The 25,876-nt window shown below is 36.9% G+C and overlaps 1 protein-coding gene across 1 annotated transcript; it reads left to right on the plus strand.

The window, feature by feature from the left end:
* The first annotated feature begins 3,944 nt into the window (after positions 1-3,944).
* On the plus strand, positions 3,945-21,199 carry NME8 (NME/NM23 family member 8). The gene is made up of 15 exons (XM_058832877.1): positions 3,945-3,977; positions 4,068-4,125; positions 5,017-5,123; positions 5,969-6,040; positions 7,074-7,190; positions 8,109-8,175; positions 9,385-9,461; positions 10,675-10,767; positions 14,716-14,861; positions 16,095-16,267; positions 17,371-17,515; positions 18,270-18,374; positions 19,062-19,213; positions 20,237-20,381; positions 20,977-21,199. Exons 1-15 carry the CDS (start codon positions 3,945-3,947, stop codon positions 21,197-21,199), a joined length of 1,713 nt encoding a protein of 570 aa, XP_058688860.1.
* Positions 21,200-25,876: the final 4,677 nt, after the last annotated feature.

The raw sequence follows: 25,876 nt of genomic DNA on the forward strand, positions 1-25,876 counted from the left end.
TTCCCACTACTGCAGGATGAACATCCTTCAACTTGCGAAGATTTAACTGTGAGGAAGAATGTCTATTCTAGTGCCTCTAAGAGCTTGTTTTCCCTACTTTTTTCTTCATACTATTTTCATTAAATAAAAGTAACTTTTCCTTCGGGGATTTGCAAGTCATGCTTTGGTGAGCAGTACCAGAATGCTCAAGAAAAGCTACAAGAAAGTCACTGAAACTAAACTTTCTTAAGATGTGGTAGACACACATGACAGCACATAGTATGCCTTGGCAGCGTTTCAAAAACAAATCTGATGCACGGACAATTTATAGTTCTGTAACAGAATGCATATGTGAAATGTGTGCAGTTTAGAGACACCAGCATGTCATTTGTGAACATTCTCAAGCCTTTACCTTCACAAAGAAATTCCCACCTGTTGTGATGCCTGTAAGAGCTAATACATTAAAATAGCCCCACTGTTCTCTGGACTAATTGTGCTTTCTATGTGTATAAATAAGTTTTGCCTTTATCTTCTGTGACTTTTTGGGGCCTGCTGAGATGCAAATGTGCATCTTTAAAATGATAACTTTGTTCTGCACCGGTGTGATGACAGACCTGCAGTGATAGAGTATGAGCATGGGTAGTCACTGCTATTTGGCTTTTTGAATAGCCCACAGGGGCTATTCACTATTTGGTGACCTCTTTTGGTCACCAGGACTGCACTAAAAGCTTCCTCTTCCAGTATCCATTGTCTCATAATTTGCAAGTCAGACAAAGTGAAGGCAGATCACTAATTAGGTGCCAAGGATAATTTTCTCACATGTTAAAAGGATAGGTTTGTGACTTTTTTAAAAATTCTTTTTTGTTTCTTTTTTCTTTTTCTGATTCTGCTGCAATTCTTCTGTACTTTTTTCCCACTCCTGGATTTCTCAGTCTCCTCTGAGCTGAGCTCCTTTGGGATACTCCTTCATGGGGAGTCCTGCTTATCACAGTCCTCTGGGTCAGGACAAAAACTCCAAAGCCTGTTAGGATCTTGTTTCTCATGTTTATTAGGATGTTATCACAAAACTTGGCAGGTCTCTCCAGACTATCTGCACAAGTTCAATTCACCGCAACCAGGCTCACTTTCTTCTGGTGGTACAGAATGGCCTTGTGGCTCACTTTGTGGCTCACTTTGGCTTTGAAAGCAAAAAATGGCCCTGAACAATGCAATTCTTTTATCTTTATACTTATTCTTATCCAATTAACAATAGACACGTATATGATTTTTCTTAATGACCCAATGACCCATCACCTGTGTGCTGCGGCATTTTCTAACCAATCACTTACTATTACCCAAAAACCTCTATCAGAAGAATATGAAGAAGAAAGAAGAAGGAAAAGAAACAACAGTCTAAATCTTCTATTTTGTCTTCTACTTTCTAAACTGTTTCAAACTCTAAACTTTAACTTTTTCACACAGTGACTTAAAAAACTTTCTAATCTACACACTCACACTTTTAGCTTTTCTATCTAACTTTAATAGTTGTTTTCATGTATCACCATGCTCATAAATTTCATATTGTATGAAATTCAGTGTTTTTCTGGATCTTAGAACTAAGTATCAGAAACAAGGGCACACACTCTGTGTCTCAGACTCCAACAAGGCTGACTCTCCCTCAGGTAAAGAAAACAGAGGAAATGGTGACACTTCCTCCCAACATTTCGTTCCCCAGCTCCCTCTCCATTTCCCTCCCAGCTGTATGTGCCATGTCAACCCCAGACTGATAAAATAGGGTGATGGGGGGAAATGGCCCTTGGGGATGGAGCGGAGATGGGGCTGTGTTGGATAAAGGGTGGGGAGGCTGTTAGGGCCGTTGAGAACAGCAGTTGGGCGGTCACAGAGCGTCCCCAGGCCAGCGGCTACTCCAGGACAGGTGTAAGGGGGCTGGGGGCCCTGTGTGCTCCTGAGGGGACTGCCACCTCAAGGCTGAGTGGTACCCAAGCCACTGTGCTGTGGTGTGCTTCCTGGGGAGGGTGTGTGTCAAACCGCAGGGTACACGAGTGTCTGGGAGCTCTTCCTGGTTACGACACCTGGTGTAGAGCCCTGTCGGCCCTGAACTGGCCTGTGTGTCTGTCTATTTGTTCACTCACATGTGTTTCTCTGTTTGTGTCTCTGTGTGTGTGTGGGCAGATGATGCCACCTAGGAACTCAGGAGGATCCACTGTCACACAAAAGAGTTTATGCTCAGGGTGTTACATGTCTGTATGCGCATCCCCAAAAGAGCAGCATGTCAAAATCACACATGCTTTTGGGTATCTTCGTGTGATGAGGGTCTGTGCTAAGACATTGAATGGCTATCTGCAGAGACTGTGTATATTTGAATATCAGTTTGACAGTCTGAGTGTGCACCCAGGTCTGTTTTTATGTCTGACTAATTCAAGGAAGTTGTTTTGGTTGTAAGGAGTGTAGTAAGACATGCAGAGTTTGCACATCCATGGTGAAGTGTGGATAGAAAAATGCCTTTTGTCAAGGTTAGAGAAGCATGCTGCTCTTATCATAGACAAAGGAGAAAACATTCTTGTTTGTTCAGGTTTAATCAGTATAGTACTGACTGTATTAGAGAAAATGTTGCATGAAAATTTTATTCAAAAGTATAGATTTCACACTTAGCCTTCACATGTCTGTCACATACAGCTACTATGCCAGACTAATGTGCATATTTGTATATTTCCTTACAGCATCACAAGTCTGTTCTACAGTGCTTTGCTTTGCCATCTGAGTGTGTATGACTGCATATTTTTATTTGGGGAGCATGTGTAGAACGCTTGGGATGCACAGACCATTTTCATGTATTGGTTTATGTTTTGCAGAACTGATCTTGCAAAGAATTGATTGTCATTGCTCAGTGACAGAAGGTAACAATGAAAGATAGGTTATTTTGATGATGATTTCCTACTAATATTACGTATTTCCATCTGCCAGTTGCCTCTAGTGTCAGTAGTCAGCATCATGTCCTTAGAGTCTTTAAAGGACAGGAATTAATGTTGTGTTTTGTACCACCACCTGGTTTAAGGGACTTGAAGAAAGCCTGCATTTAAAATTTTAATCTTTAATAATACTTTTACATGAAATGTGAAACAAGCATGAGGGTAAGAGCACTCATATTAGCTTTTATGCCTCAATCTGTGATCTGAAGGGAAGGGCTTTGGTGAATTTGTCAGGATAGTTCAAACCCTGGACATATTGCTGGTTGACTTCTCAAATAACAGTGCCAGAGGAGGTCACATTCATGGGGGCACTATAATTTTCCCTGAGGTAAAGACCACCATCTTAACCAAAAACTCTAGAAACTCGATGTCCATGCTGAAGTCAAATTCCATCCACATATGTATCTCAACTGAGATCGTTGTTCTGTCCAGTTCACAGTTAATTGTCTATCATAAATATATGAAGGACATTATTTATTAATGACAGAATGATGAATGTGTCAGGATTCAGTTTGGGAGTTTAGTTATGGGGCACAACTATGTCGCTACTTTTTATGTATCCCAGCAGACAGGAAGACTGATTTGATATTATTAGAGTTGAAGTTCATTAATCAATATTTTTCTGAAATGGTCTGGTGTTACAGCAGCTGTCATCTCACCAAAGCGCCTGTGGCTGTTCTGAGCAGAGTGATTATAAACTTGAAAGAGTGTTGAGGTCACAAGTTTTGAACACCCTAACAGATTAAGATATTAAGTTACCTTCTGTTTCTTGTGCCACGTGGGTTTTGCAAACAAGCTGTATATTTCTCCACAGAATTCCAAAGTGGAGTGTTAACTACTATCATTGTAGGGGCTTCAGTTGAGTTAATTGCTAAGGAAATCAGAAGGCAGTTATACTTATGAGAACCATAAAAATCAGTTCTGTATGTCACATGGTCTTTTAGAAAACTTTAAAAGTGCTTTGAATTTTAATATTATTCCTATAATCACAGGGAAATGGCAGGCAAGAAAAAAGAAATCCAGCTCCAGGTATGAATCCTAATTACTTGAAAATTTTAGAGGGAAATAGATTTTTTCTGCCTTTTTAGAGTGTTAAAATGTTAATTAATGTTGTTTCAGACCGTAATAGCCACTCAAGACCAGTGGGATGAAATGCTGCAGATAAAGGGTATAGTAGGTACTACAAGCTGATATTTTCTTTTTAATCTTTCATGAACATATGTGCAGGTTTTCATATTTATATTTTATCTTTAATAGATACTCTAGAAGACTAGTACCATATCTTTTAAAGAAAGGCTATATTAATATATATTTATAAAGGTGTATCGTAGAGTCATTGAATCATTAAATTCATTCAGTTGGAAAAGACTGTAATTATGAATATACAGTATCTTATATGATACTCATCAAAATCATATTTATCTAAATTTTATTTTTATATACTGCTATATACCAATGTTTAGAAAATACCTTTCCAATATGGTATTCTCCATGGTAGGGAGCTGGATGCTTCTGTGTGTAAAATCTTGCACAGACTAAATAATTACTGCAGTATTCTAGAGTGCATGTTCTATGGCATGCATTATTCCCAGTTTTCAGTTCACTTAGCCCAATAGCTATGTCTCCTATATCTCCTAGGAACTATTTTTTGGTAAAAGGAACAAATCTGTAATGGGATCATATCTACAGAGGGATAGTAATAGGCAGAGGCTCAGGGAGGTGAAAATCCTGTAGAATAAAGGTCTAGATAAGAATGAAAACCAACAGTGGGAAAAGAAGAAAATAAAATAAAAAGGAATATGAGAGAAAAATATCTATTTAGATTAATCACCCTATATAGTATTCTGAAGTAGATTTCCAACATCAAAAGTAATTGGAATTAAAGAGTAAGTATGCGCTAATGTATCCGCTGAATCCATTGATGTATTCATGATACATTCACTGACTAGAAGAGGACTGAAAGATCCATGTGAATGCCTTCCCAGTGCTGTTTCAACCTAAACATAAATGCCTCATTTTACAAGTGCCTCAAGTCATCTGTTTCTAATTCTAAACTATTACATTTTAGTAATAGATGTGTATCGAGCTTGGTGTGGTCCTTGCAAAGCTGTGATGAATTTATTCAGAAAACTAAGGATTGACTTTAGTGATGACAATATGCTGCATTTTGCTGTGGTAAGGACACAAATCCTGTGTGTGACTATATTTACATTTTGATTTAATTATATCTTCTGATCTGCATATTCAGAGCTTTCATTTTACTGTCCTTATAGTGAGTTGTCATAATTTTGGCCTGCTTGCTTTCCCTGCATATGTCCTCATAAGACTTTGTATAGAAGTAGATTAGAAATGGTAATAGATATGTAAGAAGCTATAATAAAAAAAAAACTAAAATCCCAAAACTTTTGTTTTCCTTGATGAGACTGCAGAAATATTCAAAAGCCAGATTATATGACTTTTAGTTTTAGGTCTCTGCATTATGGACCATTGCATTCTTACATCCCTAGAAACTTGTTGCATCTTTTTTGTAAATGTTACCCGGTGTTTCGTTTTTAAGAGAACAAAAAGGAGGAAATTAAAAAAAAAAATCACAAAACTGTAGTATTAAAAATATTTGTTTACACTAGCAGTTATGTTCCAAGGTTATCTCATGTGCTTTCACACAGTTGACCACATTTCACAGAAGATTAAGACACTGGGTAATCTCTTCCATCAAATCTACATGGGCTACTTCTTCATTTACATATGTTATTATAACCTACATGTGAAAATAGTATCCAGAGAAGATCTATTTCCATGATTAATTGATTATACACAAAGGGAGGACAATACCATGTTGCCAAAACTGTTCTTTCTTCATCACTATAAAGACTGCTAGTTGCATTTAGGACTGCAGCTTGAGTTTGCAACACCAAAGTATGTAAGAGTGGAGTTTTCCTGTGAGTAAAAAGCTTTCCTTTATACATGCATATGCATACACATACACATGTAAGCAAATAATCCTTTTTGTCTGACTTCAGGCAGAAGCTGACAGCGTTGAAACTCTGAAACCATTTAGGAGGAGCTGTGAACCTGTGTTTCTTTTTTGTGTTGTAAGTACATCACATCAGTTCTTTTTAATGTGCTGCCTACTTCTGCCTTAACTTTTCAACAGATTTTAAAACAGATGTGAAGCTTTATAAATCCTATCTACATTTTACAGTATGTAGGATGGTATTATTTGATGTTGTTTGCTTGAGCTGTTTCCCATGCCCAAGTCTGGTGGTTCTCGAGCACATTTTTGTTGCAGCTGTTCCACATGCAGCCACAGAAGAATTGTGGTAGTCACTGTTTTGGTAGTTAGTAAGAAATCCAGGTAAGTTTTCCATGTTTGCCTAACATAAAGTGCAGGCATGTGGTTACACTGAAATGTTTATTTTGTGCACACTTTTCATCGCGGAAAGAGAGTTTATATTTCCTGGCGTGATAAGATTTTTAAGATAATAAATAAAATTGTGTTTTCAAACCTGACGAAAATCGTAGCAATTAATAATATATTTATTATCTCTCACTGATGGACACAAAAAGCTGGTTCTCCTAGGACACAGCTGTAGAGCACTGCTCACTTAAGAGGTGGGCGTTGTTTTAACTAGAGGGTGACAGGATTTGAATTTCCATAAGCAGGGACCAAGGATAATGATACTTTCACGATGCTTTCAGGTTTGAATCTGAATGCTGCCTAGACAGGTTGACAGTATTTTTGGTCACCATTAGCTTCACTACTGTGCACCTGAATGTGGCAGATAATGCACTGAAGTCACACACGCGCACAAAAAAAAGGACAGAAAACTCCATGCTACGGAAATTAAGAGCAAGTGAAAGTCCATATTTGCATTTGTTTCCAAATGTGTTAGGAGTATTGAGCCTAGAAATAAACATGGGAAATTTGGTAAAGGAAGCAAGGAATTAAATGTTCAAAATTTTCATTCTGAAATACCAGAGGGAGTAGTAGCTTTGATATTCCCTTCAGTGGGCATAGGAAATTATCCTGTAGCTAGAAAAAATTAGCAAGATATTACATGTTTCAAAAAATCAAGTAAATTAAATGATGAAAACTCACTGAGAGTATTATCTTTTTTTCAACAGCATGGTAAAATTCTTGCCATGGTGAAAGGTGTAAATGCTCCTCTCATCACTAAGACAGTAACAGAGCTAGTGCAAGAAGAGAGGGAAATTGCAGCTGGAGAAAAGGAACGTGCTGAGGTACTCATAAACCAGATACTTATGCATAAATGTGTATTTTTATAACACTGTTTCTCTAAATGTCTATGATAATGTTTAGATAATATTTAATTTTTCATATTTTTGTCCTAACAATAAAGTAATATATATGGCACGCTTTTTTTTTTAGAAATTAAGTTAAAAATTATCTGGGTTCTAAGACACTTTTAAAGATCACCTAGTCCCACCCCTCTTGCCATAGACAGTCTCACCTTTCACTACATCAGTTTCACAAAGCCATGGGGATTGCTCTGTACCTAATGAATCCAGTTTGCTACAAAAAACAAAGGCCATTCAACAAGTTTGTTCTATCACCTCTGACTCCTGATTTCCAGGTAACATGAGGACATAAGGACAGCTCAGTCTGACCTCAATAGCCTGCACTGTGAAAGATCCCACAGCTGGAATTCACAGCAGCAGCAGTTAATCCTACCTTGTTGCTTGTTCTACTCAGAACCCCCAAATTTCCATTACGGTACTTTATAAAAACTTAACAAATTAGCCTAGCAGTGTAAGAATTGGAGAGACAGACAAAAATGCCACTGGCTCATAAATACTTTATTAATCTTTTTTTCTTTCACTGCTAAGTGTCTGTAATATATAACTTAGGAACTGCATCATATGAAACAAAAACATGGGAAATAACCATGCCTTATTGCTTGTTTTGTTAAAATGGAGATGAAAGAGCTCCACTTAGAGTAAAAAAAGCATTTTAACAAACTGAAACTCAGTTAAGGAAAATCAGACTGATCAAAGGTCTTTCTTAGAATAACTTGTTTTCCAGGGTAGGAAATATATTCTTACATTAAGATAAATGTGTTGCAGAGATATGACAGCTGTGTTTGGTGACTTTACTTTTGCACTAGTGATGTACTTTTATTCCATTTGCAATTACCTTAGGTAGAAGAACTTGTTTTTCCAGAAGAAGGTTCATCAGAAGGCTCTGCTGAGGAGGCTGTAGAGGAGGGTAAATATACTTGATTCGTTTTAGAAATGTTAGCCAAAGGAGAGAGAAAAAATGTCTTTTGATTAATATTTTTCTATGTCCAGCACTAATAGACCTTCCTTTGGTTGTTAATGAAATGTTACAACTGAGCTTTCCTCTGTAAGGAGTTAATGTGTTGGACTGTCATCTTCAGTATTTTCACCCCCACACTGGGAACCTTCAGACTTTAGACAGAAGTGATATGTGCCAGGGAATTTTCCTGTGTAAAGTTAAGGCCTGAAAGTCACTTCTACACAGTCCCTGTGTGAGCTGTGTACCTCTGTTGAGGTGGAATACTAAGATGGAGCCAACCTGAGATGATTGGAAGAGTTAATCTGTGAAGCAATGGCATGCTTTCTATGTCAGATTACTCTTTGACCAGATTAGATTTAATAACATATTTAAAGAAGAACATAAATCCACAGTAGTAGGATAAGCTTCCAAAAAGATTGAAAAATAAGCACCATCCTGTTTAAAAGTCCTGTCTGTGATTTATCTGAGTTTTGTCATTAACTGAGACCTACACATTCTCTATTTTTTGTTGTTGTTGTTGTTATCTGTGGCTACTGAATGTTCCTATGGCTTCATCTATGCAGAGAATGCCATTCTACAGCCCTGAGATTGAACAAATTCCTCAAATTCCTCCATCCCCTCCTTCATGATCTTGCTGCTTTTTTTTTTTTTTTTTTCCCTGTGAGAAGCATTAGATCACAGTCATGGCATCCCTTTTCCTTCCTCTTCGTGTTTTGGGTTTTTTTAATTGTATGGTTCAACTTACATATTTCTGACCTCAGCTTTAGCCTACTTTTTTTTTTTCTCATAAATGCTGTGAGACCTAGAAGTACAGTATTATCATTTAGCAATTATCTACAGACTTCACACTAATCCCCAAAACCTAAACATGATAGAAAATCAGAAAACAGAGCTTTATCTCAGGTTCAGCTTCAGGTTAGGGGCTCTCTCAGACATGTAATATAGTAAAATTAGGCAGTAATATTTTCCTTAACACATGCAGTTGCTTAAGTGTTTCTAGTATTGGTAACAAGTAGTAGTCTGCTGTTTCTTCTACAGTTTTTGGGATCTGATTGAGTTACAGTCAAATGCTTAACTGTAAATTTCAGGTCCAGTAAAGATGATTCCATTTATTTTGATGAATGTATTACTTAGCACATTATTTTTCTCCTTTTTCAGAAGTACTCACTTATTCTGTTGGAATTATAAAACCTGATGATGTCTTAGCGGGACGCGTAGAAGAAATTAAGAAAAAGGTAGAGAGAATTTTAAACTATTAATTCATTCTATTTATTTAAGAGGCATAATAGCAAAATGTAAGGTTAAGTAGATCCTAATTTATGCCTAGACTGTGAAACAGAAGCTGATAAAGCTTCTCTGCTAAGGAAGATAAAAGCACAATAATTTTTACCTGAAATAATATTATATTCAAATTTATACTATTGCTTTAATATTCTATGCCAGCAGAGGTTAGACATTGATTTATATTGCTTTTTTTTACAAAAAAATAAAAATAAAAATAAAAAAAAGCCTTATAACAATATATATCAAGACCAAATTAGAAGAATTTTAAAATGTGTGATGATAGGGACAATGGTCTTTGCAGAAAAGGGAATCAAAGTGCTATTTGTTGTTTGTGCAAATACTCTACCTTAGCTGGACAAGGAGGAAGCTCAGTAAAGTCAAAAAAAAGAAAAAAAAAAAGAAAAAAAAACACAAAAAAACCAAAAACAAAATCGCTGGAGCAGCTGCTACTTGGCTCATGAGGTGTGTTTTACAGCACTGGTTCCACAGTCAGCCCTGTTGGGGAAAGGCTGAAAACACTCAGGGGCTTTAAACAAGCACAGTGCTTGGTGTATCATCAGTACTGGGGCTGGATACTGCCTCTGCTGTTAAAATATCAGTATATGGTATAAACTTCATACCCATCTGAACCTTGCTGTAAGTCACATGTGTGCATCACTCACAAACGCTTGCATTTAGTGCAGTAGCCTAGCTTAAAACAGAAAATCGTAAAGTGAATTTCATTTTTCTTTATTTGCTGTTCCTAAATTCAAGTAGTTTAGCCTAATACAACTGTTAACAAGTGCACTACCATGGTTACAATACAGTTTATAATATCTTTTAACATAAATTGTATGTTAACCACTCACAGTGATCCAAAGGAGTTTATTCAATATGAAATCAAAGGGCTTATTAACTACTGAATGAATGTCCTACATACATTGAACTGCACTACATTTTTTCTCAAACATTAACTTGGGGGTATTGTAATCCTGAATTTAGTGAAGTGCTTTGAAAGACTGGAAGTTCAGTTTAGGCAAAGATAGCAGTTATATTTTGAATATTTCAGAGAATTTTAAATTTAAGATAGCTTCCAAAATCAATCAATCTTTAAATATACAATAACATATGATTTTGTATGTATCCATTTTCAAATGCCTGTGACTAACAACCGAATAATTGCAGATTAGAGATGCAGGATTTGACATTAAAGCAGCAGAGGAGAGAATGCTTACAGAAGAGCAAATCAGAGTATTTTATGCCCGGAATAAAGATGAGGTAAAAACAAATTAAAAACCTAAATTAAAGGAACAGGTAAAACACATAATTATTACCAGGTGTTCTTGCAAATCTCTGTATGGTAATTTTAATATATTGAAGAATTGAATTAATGTAGATTTAGTACATAAATAAAGAGATATTCTCTCTCCCTTTTCTTTCACTGACTCATACAAATATCACTATGTAGCAATTTAATAGTCCAACCAAATTAAGCTGACCTCCAATTAAATACTAAAAGATTTTGTTCTTTCTGTTATCTAAATGTGCATGATCCTTAGACATGAAGCTAAATTTATACCATTATTTATCAAAATAAAATTACACTGATTTTTAAACATGTTATGGCAGGCTCAGTGACCTTTGTGGGAAAGAAAATCAGAGTGCTATGTAGATTATTTCTGCAATTACTTAACTTTGGCTACTAGGTGCTGAAATGTAGCACAAACCCAAAATCCAATGTCATCTATGTGATAGTGTATATCTGTTTGACATATATTTTTTCTAGCCAGAAAATAAGTGATATTACATCACTTATTTTTATTAACTTATAATTACATAATTTTTTATTTCTTTCCAGATATTATCATGGGGTAGTTCTGGAAATAAACATGTGCACAGGCAGAAAGGGAAAGCATCTCAGACAAAATATATATATGTTGTGCCTTATCCTATATTAGAGGACAAAAATAGCTAAAGGCAGATATAAAGTTCAAGAAAATAATTAAATTAGGCCGTCCACCATTAAATGGCAGTGGTCTAGCAAACTAGCATCTGGATATGGTCATATTTTCCACCAGAGAGGTAGCTAAAATTAACTCTTCAGAAGGATCTGAGACAAAAAATTAAGTTGCTTAGCAAATATTTATACCTATATGTGTAAGATAGAGGCTGGAATTATTTGCAGACAAATTGTTTGATATTATTAGAGGAAGCAATGGAAGAGTTTGCCTAATCTGAAGGAGACGGTCGAAAGGAGCTCCTGTTGCATTCCAAATGAATAAGGGTGAGATGAGATGGCTCCTGCTAAAGTCAGAGAGATAAATGAAAATTGATAGCAATCACTGGATGGCTGCGCTATGGTTTAGAAAGGAAATAACAGGGAGATACTGTAAGAAACCATGAAGATCTTGGTTTTAGCAAAGCTGGGATTGTAGATTAGACAGAGGCAGTTTTGAAACAAAGGTAAAAGTAACTCATCTTCATGGGAAGAGCAGCCAGATTTGAGACTAGTTAAGTGTAGAGGCAGACCTGGGAAGAGCAAAGACAATCAAAGCATACAATGATTGATATATCATACAATCACAGAATCACAGAATGGCTTGTGTTGGAAGAGACCTTAAAGATCGTCCGGTTCCAAGGGCAGGGACATCTTCCACTAGAACAGGTTGCTCAGAGATCCATCCAGCCTGGTCTTGAACAGGGCTCCAAGGATAAGACATCTGCAACTTCTCTGGGCAACCTATTCCTCCTTACCACCTTCACAATAAAGGATTTCTTCTGATCTAAATCTACTCTATTTCAATGTAAAGCCATCCTCCCTTGTCCTATCACTACATGCCCTTGTAAATAGTTCCTCTCCATCTTTCTTCTAGGCTTTTTTTCAAGTATACTGGAAGGCTGAAATTAGGTCACCCTGAAGACTTCTCTTATCCAGGCTGAACAATCTCAATTCTCTCAGCCTTTCCTCATGGGAGAGGTGCTCCATCCCTCTGATCATCTTGGTGGCCTCCTCCAGACTCTCTCCAACAGTTTTTATGTCCTTCTTGTGCTGGAACTGCAGAGCTGATGCAGCACTGCAGGTGGGGTGTCACCAGAGCAGAGCAAAGGGACAGAGTTCCTTCCCTCACCCTGCTGCCCACGCTGCTCTGGATGCAGCCCAGGACACATTTGGCTTCCTGGACTGGGAGTGCACACAGCTGGGTCATGTCCAGCCTCTCATTCACCAGCACTTCCAGGTCCTTCTCCCCAGGGCTGTTCTCCATCTGTTCATCCCCCAGCCTGTGCTGATACCAGGGGTTGTCCTGACCCAGGTGCAGCAACTTGTGCTTGGTCTTGTTAATGCTCATGGGCCCCCTCCTTGTGCAGGTAGGTCTGGATGGCATCCTTTGGGTGTGTAAGCTTGGTGTCATCTGCAAACTTGCTGAGGGTGCACTCAATCCCTTCACCTACGTCATTAATGAAGGACTAAACAGCACTTGTCCCCGGTATGAGCCCAGGGGGACACCCCTTGTCACTGATGTCCATTGGGACTCTGAGCCTGTGACCACTACCCTCTGGATGCAACTGTCCAACCAACTCCTTATCTACCGAACAGCAAACAAAACCATTTATCTCCACTTCAGAGAGAAGGATGTTGTGGAGTACTATGTCAAGAGCTTTTCAGAAGCCCAGGCAAATGACATCTGTAGCTCCTCCCGTGTTCACAATGAAGTCACTCTATTGTAGAAAGCTGGGTTGGTCAGGCAGGACTTGTCCTTGGTGAAGCTGGCAGACCCAAATCACTTCCTTTTCCTCCATGAGCCTTAGCACAGCTTCTAGGAGGATCTGCTCTGTGATCTTCCCAGGCACAGCGGTGTGGCTGATAGGCCAGTAGTTCCTGGGGCCCTCCTTTCCACCCTTTTAAAAGATGTATACAATGTTTCCCTTTTTTTCAGTCATCTGTGACTTCACCTGGCTGCCATGACTTTTCAAATCTCATGGAGAGCAGAAAACACCAGTATTACACCGTAGCAGAACCCTGCCAACATTAGGACAGAAGAATAATAAAACTGCTATGAACTATATGGTTCCAGAAAGCCCTATGCATATTGAGAGACCAATTATTTGGCATTCTTTAATTTTAAGCTGAAAAATAATTTAATTAAAACATATTGATTCCTTTGGGAACTGCCCAGTGCGCAGTTTTTCCTGATTTAATACTCCACAATCTTGCTGAATTCCTAGAGTCTGCCTTTTATAAGGAAATGGAGACTCAAGGTGATAGACCTTCAGATTAAACTTGAAGCAAAAACTATTTCTTTTTAATGATGAAGCTCCAGGAAAAAGGTCCAGGATAGCCAAAATTAACAGCTACATGTAGTTCAGCTACATGTAGCTCTTCTTACATAAGCAAGAGTACTTTTGAAGCCACCACAGTATAAAGACATCTTTTATGCAACATACTGAACATTTTTTTTCAAGTTTGTTCATCTTGGGAAATGGGTTAAGAACATTCATAGATATGAAGATAATTGAAAGAGAAAAGCAAAGAATTGAAAGCATATATGTGAATATTTCATCCTCATATTACTAAAGGAAATAACTATCATGATGCTGACTGGTAAGGATTTAGTCAAATATTTAAAGGGAGAATAGATATCCCAAAAAAAAAGATGACATACAAAAAAGAAATTAAAAACTCACACCACTAGCCACAAGTTTATTTTTCTGACAGAAATGTAGTTTTATAGGATTAAAAGTTGAAACTGAATTGAAAATTACATAGCAAAGAGAATGAAGGGAAAGCCTATAATTGTCTTGCAAAAAGTTCAGAGTTCTATATTTATAGCCAGCTACACAACTTTTAGTTTCAAAAATTATTCACGGAATTGTATTGCAGTTTCTTATGTCACACTACATGCTGTACTACAGGCCTAGCAGGTCACATTGAACTTCTAGATAATTTTCTTCATTCTTGTCATTTGCATTTTAACCTGGAAGAACATCTAGTACTTGTTTAAAGTAGTTATGTGACTTTCTTTATATCAATTTACTTTTTTTAGACATTTGATAATGTTGTCTCAAATGATTGCTCAAAAAACATCCTAAACAATCTATCAGAGTTCTGAGGAACGTACCAGTTTGGAACAGGAATGTATGAGTTACTTTAGAAGCATAATTGTCTCATTTCTGATGATAAACTCAAGAGCTCCTGCAATTCACAGGGGGGGAAATTATGTTTTTTAGCCTGACTTTGACGCATTTGTTAAATTCATGATGAGTGGACCATGCCATGTTTTGATAATCAGTAAACTAGAAGCAACTGATGCAATTCCTCAATGGAAAGAGCTACACAAAACAAGTGAGTCTGGTGAGCCTGAGGAGCCAGCCAAGTAAGTACCAGTGAAATGTGTACCTGTGATTTAGTCAGTGTTCAAAGCTCACCATAAACCAAGGCATGTTCCTACAGACACAGATGTGCCATGGTGCAGGTTCAGGGAGCAGGGAGAGTTCATCACCTTGTCCTTCACAGGACCACCACTAGAGATGCAGCCCCAGCTCTCATGGGAATTCAAAAATTCCTTGTTTCCTAGTTAAAGATGACAAGCCAAGGTCATTGATCTCTTTGTACTCACCTTCAATGGGTTCTCAGAATAATGATACACTTCAAAACTGATGTAGTCCTTGCAGTTCTGCTTCACCCGTGGCAGGGGACTGCCTGCACTGCCAATTGAAGGTTGCACTCTTTCCCATGTTTACCCCTTTGTTTCATGAGAAGATGTAGATATGGCCTGTGCCAGACCAGGACACACCCGAGGAATGCTCTTCTCCCCAGGAGCACTGTAAAATCCAGCAGAGGAGGGGAAGGGTACTGGGGTTCATGTCCTCACCCTGTTTCAAGGTAGAAGAATATTTGTAAGGATTAGCTACTCACAACCGTGGTATCTTGAAATGTGTGCTTTTCTTCTATGCCAAGGGTTTGTAGAGAATTTTAAGGATGATAGTTGTATACACAGCCTCAGACAACAAGACATTTACTTAAAGCAACATGAGTTTAAATACTTTGTCTGAAAAATAATTTGTTACAGTAATTGACATTTTTGTCGATACCTGCTGCATCCCCTTCTGCATTAATTTAGTACAGCTGGGGAATACTGCATTTTCTACAAGTGGCCAAGAGGGACTTTATTTACACAACTAAACAAACAGGCAAGAAACAATGAGAAGTGTCTCTGAACAACACTGAACAACTCTGTAGTGCTATCCTTTTTATGATCATGCTGTAAATGAATTAAGCACAAGACTTCTATTGATCATTCATTATACACTGTACACATTTCATGAAACAGAAAAACTATTTTGGATAAGCTAGGGGGGAATTGTTAAAGTGGCCTGGCTGAGATTTCTCCTTCAGAGCACATAATCAGGCACTTCTTGAGAAGATTAATAATTGTCTTCTCAGAAATGTTACTTTACTCATGAATCTGAATTTAAAACTAGAATAAAACTTAGTTTTGCATTCTATTTTTATGTTTCACTAAATTTTAAGAAAGTATATCTTAAAAAAGTCAGCTTGGTAACACTAAGCAGTGACTTAAATACTATATTGCTTCATGTTTCATCAGGGTGCCAGCAGTTACAGAAACTGAGAGTCTGGTAAATTTATGTGATGTGCAAGACAGTGTTGAAGATGCCAGCAGACAACTTGCCTTCTTTTTCCCAAATTTTCATATAAATGCAGAACATGCTGAAAGGACTTTGGCCATAATTAGACCTACTCTCCTGAAGGAAAGGCGAGGTAAGTGCTAATTACTGTATTTTCTATCAAGGGTATATAAATATTCTCATATTTTGAATTTTGAATTTTAAACTCTAACTCAATTAATGAAATGGTTTTATGTTATACTGTCTCTCCAGCATTAGGCTACCAGTAATTTTTGTCTGGAATGAAGTTACAAGGTTAATGCTTTTCATACATTGAGAATGGAAATGCCAATGATATTTTGTTCCTTTGGTTACTTTTTCAAGAAATTCTGTAGCTAGAATATTTCTAGAAGACCTCTCAGAGAAGCTCATATTTTGAAGTGTAGTATAGGGGACTAGATTTCTCACCGTAATGAAGTAGCCGATATTCTTGAATAGCAGGTTCAAGATAGATCAATGTCAAGGAGTAAAATATCCAATCCAAGATGTTCTAAGTTGCATGAGGCAGTGCTGCTCAAGGGGAGTTCTAAACACACAGCATTTTTACAGATTAAATTTAAAAATCCACCCCATTACATGAAGCTTCATCCAAACAAGTTTATTTTTCTTCTCAGTCATATATTTACATTTCATATATTTAGATTTCAGATAGTATTTTTATTTCAAACTTGAGAATCCCTGTATTTGAGCAAACTTATGTGCAGAGAGCTGAAAGACTGCAAGAAAGATCTTTCCTTGTGAATTTATTTTCCTTGTGGTTGTCTAGCATATTGCTTAGAGCAGCAGTTCTGCAGTTAATGTTTAGGTAATTACACATTAATTTTGGAGGTAATTTTGACTTGTGCCAAATACAGCTTACTTACCCATGTGGTCTTGTAATACTTAGTTAAATAAACATTTCACCTTTTCAAATTCCTTAGACCTTGTTTGCTGGTAGGAACATGTATCATATTTCCCAGTCAGGAATTCCTGCTGAGGTTTTTAAGCAAGAGAAAGCCTTAAGACAATAAGGATCAGTTTTCTGAGTGTCCAGGCAAATAGCTATTCCTCCTAGCAGTTGCTTTAAATTAGTTTCTTGTTCTTTAGCTGGGAAACAAATTCATTAACATTATCATTGTAAAGTCCATGTCATTTCTCTACAAATATGGAAATTAATGAATGGATGTCAATTTAGCATTATTTCAATATATTTAACAGATTCCATCATGCAAAGGATAAAGGATGATGGTTTCCAAATAGCAATGCAGAAGGAAATAATTCTGTCTGAGGAACAAGTACGTACATTTTACAGTGAGCATGTAAATCAAGACTACTTCCCAGCCCTTCTAGAGCAAATGACCAGGTACGTTGAATGAAAAAGAATATAAATATATAGAGTCGATGTAGAATCAGACAAGACTAAAATTTTCACATTAAATAATTATTGAATCATAGGTTCACAGAATGGTTTGGGTCAGGAGGGATCATAAATGCCCATCTGGTTCCAACATCCTGCCATGGGCAGGGTCACCTTCCACGGGCAGGGACACCTTCCACCTGAATAAGTTGCTCAGGTATAAGTTGCTGGTATTGAAGACTTCCTGGATAATACATGGCTGCAAGATACACTTGTCTAAAAGTTCAGTTAAAGACAGAACAGGAACAGATAACTGCAGATAATGGAATAATATCCAAGCAAAACACATAAAATCAAGCTTTTGAAAGTTACTAGCTACTCCATATTGCTGTATGTATCATGTCTCAGCAGCCAAGTCAATTTATTTGAGTGAAAACAGTTTAGGTCTGAAAAGGCTGCATTTAGGTTGCCTGTAAGAGAGCTCTGAAATCTTCAACCAGGCTGTGTGCTGGATACCTTGAGGAGGAGAAATAAATCATGTTTGGATATTCCCTTCATATGAAGTTGGGACATAGCTGGGGCATGATCAGTCTTTCTCTGTCTTGCTGTTGTGACAAAACACAGTAACTTTCCAATTTAAATTCATGTTTAAGGCTCATTCTCCTAGTCTGGGCTATAAATAATCAAAATACTTTTTAAAAGTTATAACCGCTTATTTTTTTATTATTTTTTTTTTAATGCTACTTTTCCTCATGTACAGTGGTCCAACTCTTGTATTGGCTCTAACACGAGAAAATGCTGTATCACACTGGAGGAATTTACTAGGTCCAAAGACTCTTGAAAAGGCTAAGGAAAATCCAGAGAGGTAATAGTCACAGAAGTAAACCATCATTCACAGCTTCCAACTTACTTTTGTATTCCTCATCTCATTCCACATTCTGACTAGTGTTACTATAGTGCCATCATCTGGAAACACATATGCATTTCTGCAGTTTTTTAAGCTTTTCTTGGAAGTAGTAGTGTATTACACACAGAAACTGCAGCATTTTTTGAGATATAATGGCTGCTAAACAGAATTAAAAGCTGAGTTTTAAAAAGTGCAATGAAGTGAAAGAGGAACTCTTGAGTCAGAGAAAAAATGTTGGTAATACTTATTTTTAATAATGAGAGGGATGGTTCTTGAAATACCACCATTATTTTTCTTGAAATACCACTAAGATTGTCTTGTAGCTCATTGAAACCTTTTCATCAGTAGAATATTTTATTTGTGACTAATTTTATTCTACACATTTTATATACAGACACCTTAGTTCTAGCTGCTTATGACATTGCTCTAGGAAACTGCAATGGTATCATCTTACCTGCTTTTGACAGAAGTGCCATTTCATTAAGAAATTTTCTTGGAAATATAACAACACAAGTATTGGGAGGGAGGGTGTCCATATTTCAGATTTCCAGATCAACACTAATTTATATTCCTTGGGCTAAGGCTAATTATAGAGCTCAAAATGGCTTTGCTTTTCAGTAACTTTGTTCTTTCAATGACTCCTAGTTTGCGTGCACAGTATGCATTTGAAAACATACCTATCAATCAGCTGCACGGCAGCTCTACACTCAGTGACGCTCAGAAGGAACTAGAGTTCTTCTTCCCTGAGGAGCAAACCCTTGCATTAATCAAACCTGAAGCTGCTAAGACTCATAAAGGTAAGGCATTTAGAAAGTAGGGGCTATATCTAGTGATGTCATCATTTCTACAAAAGATGAGCAATGCACACTGCAGTAAATCATATCAAATGCATCCTTCTGGTTCTCTGAAATACTTTTTTTGTGCAGAAAAATGGTTTTACATGCCTTGCATAATTCAGATTGAGATATTAATTGTGACATTTCTTTTGCTTAAGCTGCCTATAAGTCCTTCCTCACTACAGTAGTGGTGAATTGAAGAAAGAGAGCTCCTAGCTAAGTGAAACTGTTTAAGGGCCAGGCACTTCTGCAGACTACCTGCCCAGCATCTTTGATAGTCAAAGGAAAGAGACACTTGCCAAACTTGCATTACTTATTTCAGACAGGTATCTCTACTGACTCAAAAGGGATCATTACTCAGTTAGATGCATTCCCATCCTTGGTTTAATTTACTGTTAGTCTAAGGGAATAAGGAGGAAAAAAATCAAAGTAAAAAGAGCATTACGTGCAATTCAGAATCATGTCCTAAGGATGTTTGCTGCCAATTTTTTTAAATCTTCTACCTAGACACCCCACTTAGCATTATTCTAGTCTATCCTAACAAATTTCAGTAGTCTTTCTAATTATAATTCATCATTGGCTTTTGTGAGTCTATCTGCCCCTCTTGTGACAATCCAGATTGATTTTGGCCAGCCAGCTGATGTTTGATACAGCATTACAACTACAGTCCACATTCTGTTCAGTGTGAGAAATAACAGTGAATGCTACTGGCACAGTTTATTAAAATCTGGGTTTGATATGTGCATCAAGATGGATAATGCAGTGACAATGGTTTATGCCTATTTTAGAGGACTCTTGAAGTGTTTCTTATGTTGTCCATATTTGGTTTGATATTGTAAAAAGAATTCTATTAACTATTGGTGATTTTTTAAGAAAAAGGCATCCAGTATTTTTTGAAACTTTTAAAGTTTAGGTGTATGGGGTTTGTATTTTTTGCATCTAAACCATCTCAATCAAAAATTATCTTGTTTGTTATTCTCCGAGATGAAATTATGAATAAAGTGAAAGAGGCTGGATTTAACATCTCAAAGATAAAAGAACAAGCTTTAACTCGTGAAATGGCTGCACAGATTTACAAGGATCACCAAGGAAAACCCTTTTTTGAGGAGTTGGTGAATTGTATGACAGAGTAAGTGTCTTGGTTTACAGTACTGAGGTATGTAAGCAGACACCACACCTTCTACAGTGCCAACAAAACATGCTACACCATAACTGGTGCAAGGATTTTACAACCTGTCACTCTTTCTGGAAAGTTTAGTGGCTTCTAGCGCAGAATACTCTTCCTTTAAAAGGCAAATTTACAATCCTTTTCAAACTTATGGGTCATTTCATTTTGGATTCTATTTTCCCTGAAAAGGAACTGCTTTCCAATGGAATCCTTTTTCTCTTCATGCTGGACAAATATCTTCCTCATAATATTGTTAATATAGCTGATAATAACAGTGTGTATTGCCTAGCTTCAGAAATTATTGGGTGAGAATGTCTTTTGGACAAGAAGTCCAAATCCAAATATCTGCTTATTGTAATCTCTTTGGCTTTCAAATATGAGATTTTTTTCCTTAAACAAAACATGCAGAAACAAATTTTAATACTTAGGCAGCTTAATAAAATTAAGATAGTTCAAAGCATATTATAACCCTTCATGGTACCTCTGACATTAAAGCTAAGTCTGCATCTCAGAAATGTCAGAATAGTGTAAGAGTTTCCTTATATTGATTTTACAGGGGTCCATCAGTGATAATGGTCTTATCAAAGGAAAATGCTGTAGAAGAGTGGAGGAACCTAATGGGCCCAGCTGATCCAGAAGAGGCAAAGAAGACCTGTCCTGAATCAATTCGGGCTCAGTTTGCACACGATATTTTGTCTAATGCTGTTCATGGATCATCTAATGTAGAACATGCAGAGAGAAGCATTCAGTTTGCATTTGGAGAGCTGGATGCAGACTAAACAATTAAGATACAGTCTATGAAAATTTATATTCACATAATTAGATGTATTTGTCTACCTAAACACTATTTTTAAGACTAGATGACTACTACTTACTTTTTCTTCACACTTCATCCAATTTTAGTAGGGCACTTTTGTTATCAGCTCTTCCATATTGCAAAACTTATCAATGTAACAAGTAGTGCCTGCTAGGAGTTTGACATCAGTAATGGTTTCTTTATGTATGCTTAGTAGATGCTTTTTCTTTTATCATTTTAACAGATTTATGCCTTTCCAATGGTTCCAGGATTCTAAAATGTTTTGTGTATAGCTACCTGTAAAAGAATAAGGAAGAACAAGGGTCAAGGAAGGTGATTAAAACTTTATTAATGGCACATCCTCTGTGATGTAGGTCAAGTTCTGCAGTTCCAAATGTGAGCCAAATGGGGCTCGTGGGCCCACCAGCCAACTGTATATGTGTGCATCCCTGGTGAGACCACTCTGGGCTATTAAGGTCTATTGGCTCTCTCAGGGCCCTGAAAAACCTTTGAATGGTTTATTTATCCTTTTCCTAAATATCTTCTAATGATTACTGTCACAGGTAGGATAATAAACTAAAAGGTCCTTTCCAGTCCATTTACTCAATTCAAATATATCAGAGGAAGTAAAATATAAAACAAGCTCTTACATAACATCTATTCTCAACATGTACCTCCTTGCCAAACTAGCGAGTTCATATCCTGTACAGTCTAACTTGGCTGGCCTTCATGAAGAGCACAAATATTATTCTGTAGCTGATGTATTCTCACTTTTTGAGTCTGTTGAAGGTTGAGATTTTAAAGAATGACATTCACTTAAAGTAATTTAGTTACACTGTTGATTTTAAGTGTGAAGTCTAGAAAGAATGAAATCCTTCTCATACCATGTTTATTGTTCCTAATGTATTTACTACAACTAGCTACAATAAAGAACTTCCTGACAAATATTTCTGTTGTGATGGGGCATTTGTTATTACAGACATTCCTCCTGCAGAAGTTGGACTGAGCATTCTCCTGGTGGCCCATTTTCACCTACAGCTGCTTTACTGCCACAAACTCAGCTTGAGGTTCGCTAGCTTGTAGGAGGTTGTAATTAGAGAATTCATGTCGCCTCAGTGAGGTGAGTTCTGAGAAAGATACTTTCTGCTGTATGTTCTTTGGCTTCTTTTTTACTTCCAAATGCTCATTAAAAGTGTTCTTCCTGGCATTTTTTAAGCACTCTAGGTCTTTTGGGTCCTGGCATGCTGTACTTTAAACCAAGAAGCAGCTACAGAAAACAGTAGATTGCTTGAGTAGAGCAATTTCATATACATCAATTCAGCTCATTTCCTAAGATCTTTGCTGGTGTTAATGGCTTCTCATCCAGTGGGACAAATACAAAGTGGAAAGTTTAGGTGGGTTTATTTTTTGACAGGAGCAGAAATGTTGAAAACAGGAAAATGCTTTCATGTCTTATTAAGAGTCCATAACATGTCTGGTGGAAGGTCACAATCAAAGAGCTCAATAAGTATCATACAGGGTTTATGAATACTGTGAATCACTTATTGCTCTGGTCTGAGAAATTTCAGTTTGTGGTGGGGGTACTGTAGCTCTGCCTCTGCCTATTTAAGTATGGTAAAATGTTGCATACTGAGTTACTGCTCTTGCTTAACTGCTATCCTTCATATTGCACCACATCATTCTTAAACAATATAACATTTTTGTCAGTTTGATTTAATTATTGGATGTTGAAGGATTTTGTCTATTTGGGGTTCCATATTAATGTGTGTCAATTACAATCCCTGCTTTGTGCTTGGTTAAAGCGATCCAGTAGATTTCATTGAAGTATTAGGCATAGATAATAAAAAACTATGACAGTTTTTTCTTCATGTTGTCTAAGTACCCAAACTCAAATTGAAATGTGGGAACATTTAATTTATTAATGCTGATCTTCTTCTCCTAAATATGTTCTTTATCTTAAAGTCTTCTAGCAGCTTTGGAAAGGAGAAATTTAACAGATACATCTTAAAACATCAAACATAACTTTTTTATTCAGATGATGAAAAGATTCAGATTTGCCAAGCTTTTATATCTTTGAGAAACAGACTTTTGTACAGTTATCAAAATATGCATTTGAAAGAATGGCAATGAAAATACTGTCAGTATTTTAAGATATAGTTTCAACTCTTAAAAGTTTAACTCACCCCATAGGTACTGCACAAATTCTTTGCACTGCCATCCACTCTTCTTTGAAAATTATATTACTGTGACATAGATATGGAGACAATTTTTAAGAATTTGAACATTTCTGGTGGGATCAGCAATCATTTGATTTATAGAGACAGGAGGACATTGTTCCAACATAAACTCCATGGAGTCTCACAGATTAAAATCTTCCTGCAATTAAATTTAGACAAAACTGCTGCATATAAAACTTACAGAAAGTCTGACTCTGTCAATTTATCTCATATCTAAATGCCAGTTCAAAAGAGAATGTGGCCTTTACAGCTGTTTATTTAGAAAACATGTTGTAGTTCATCATAGAATTAGGTGGTGCAAAGATTTGATTATAATTTTTCCAAGACTAACAAAAGATAACATAATTATTCTTCTGATTTTTGTCCCAGCAGGAGAGAAATGGAAACACAGGGCATGTTTATTTGTACCACAGACCACATATTTCCTTGTTTAGGAACTTTAATGAAATCATAACTTGACACTAAAGACTATATTAAAGATCTGTTTCAGCTTAGAATGATAAACAAGATGGTTATAAATCTCAAAATACTGTTTTAGAAGAATAAGTATGTCTGATTGTACTGAGTTTTTGTACTGAATTACTACATAAAAAAAATAACACAAGTAGAGAAAAAGCTTTTTTTCCCTGCCAAGAAGATGGAGTCAATCAGCTTGTGGCTCTGTATTGCTGCACTGTTTTTCCTTTGCTCTGACTGCTGAATGAGCTACACTGGCAAGTCAGACCTTGCAAGTATCTGTTCAGTTTATCCACAGCTCTTTGTGAGCAAATGATCAGCTTTCTGGTTACCTTTCTCAGAGAATACATATGGAAGTTCTCTAAGTATCTACAAACTAAAACAAGTTTTCATCACACTGTAACCACAACAAATCAAAATACTTAGGGTGTTCTCTTTGGGGCATCTCTTGGTTACTCTGATACAAGCATTAACCCTCTATCTGGATGTAAACTGCCTTATTTAAAGTACTTATTTAAGGTACTTTTGGGGCTTGATCTTAATATCCCCATCTAGAGAAAAGGAGTGTTGCCCACCCTTGCTTTATGCTCATTTCCATAGTGCTTTGTCCACAAGCCTTTTGGCAGCAGCAGGAACCAATCTAGTATTAATACATTACCTGAAAGCCCTCAAATTTACTGCATATACAACAAGCAAGTTTGAAATGTTGTTTTACATTCCAATAAGGCTGTTGCTTCATTTCAAAGATGTTACATGAAATAAAGTGTCAGCAGTTGAAATTCACTGCAATTTTTCCAGAAAGCCTTGGCTAGCTCTAATCAGAGGTAATGCACCTCTGTAGAAATTAATGACTTGCAAGTTTTTGGGGGGTGGGGATATTTATAAATGGAAACATTATTTTGAATGTTTGTTGACCCATACTGATGGATTACATTTATTTACAAAATTAATTGTAGCTGATGTAGTTTACCAGAAAAAAGTGGTTGAGGAAATGTTTTCAGATGTGCATTTACATTCAACTGCTAAGCTCAACCAAAAAGCATGTGTCAGTCGTGCATAATTGGAGTAAATATTTTTTCAGGTTTCATTCATTTGGAATCTAGGTTACAATCCTGGATAAAAGAATTTAAGAGCTGTTTGAGTATTTTGGATAGGAAAATCTTCTTTTTATTTGCTTAGGAAGTATTTCTCAGTCATATGCACTGACTGGATGAAAGTTGCAACACTGAATTGAAGTGACCGGGTCATTCAGGTCTTGTTGAAGGGGAGTTTATGGGATTTTTAAAAATGTGTTTCATAAAAGAGTTCTGATTTGTGTTTACAGTGAGCTTCTAAAATGGTGCCAATCATTCACAATTAGAGTAAATATTTTTTCAGGTTTCATTCTTTTGGAACTGAGGTTAGAACATTCAGTGAAAATACTGAATGGCACTTCTAACTAAACTGGGCACATGTGTGTGGGAGGTAGTTAGAAGCTCACTAGAAGCATATGTTTGGTGTTCCAGGCAATTATTATTTTATATTTTAAAAATGCCAAGCCCCTCAGTAAGAAAGCAGCTGCAACACTGACAAAAAACTCATTTAACACTTCAAGAACTTGGCCTGTTAATTTTTCATCTTTAATTAGTTACAGTAATTACATTCATCCATCAGCAAACTATTTGTCCCCCTTTGCTGAATTGAGTTTCATTACTCCAGTGCTGGATTGCACCAGCACAGCAATGGCTACACTTGGCCATGGATGTGCATGAGATGTGTGTCTGACCTTTTTGCCACATACCAGGGACCAGATGTGGGGACTGGACCCTTTGGGGAGGAATTTGCCTGTTCAAATAGCCCTCAACTGCTGCAAAACCTATTTCACAGGAAAGGAAGGGAAGGGATGCTGGAGGGTGCAAACCTTCTGGGTCTGGATTCAGCTGGCAGTTGATGTCACAGGAGCTAATAACTGTAGGGGATTTTCAAAA

The sequence above is a fragment of the Poecile atricapillus genome, chromosome 2 (genome assembly GCF_030490865.1).
Source record: "Poecile atricapillus isolate bPoeAtr1 chromosome 2, bPoeAtr1.hap1, whole genome shotgun sequence".
NCBI lineage: Eukaryota > Metazoa > Chordata > Aves > Passeriformes > Paridae > Poecile > Poecile atricapillus.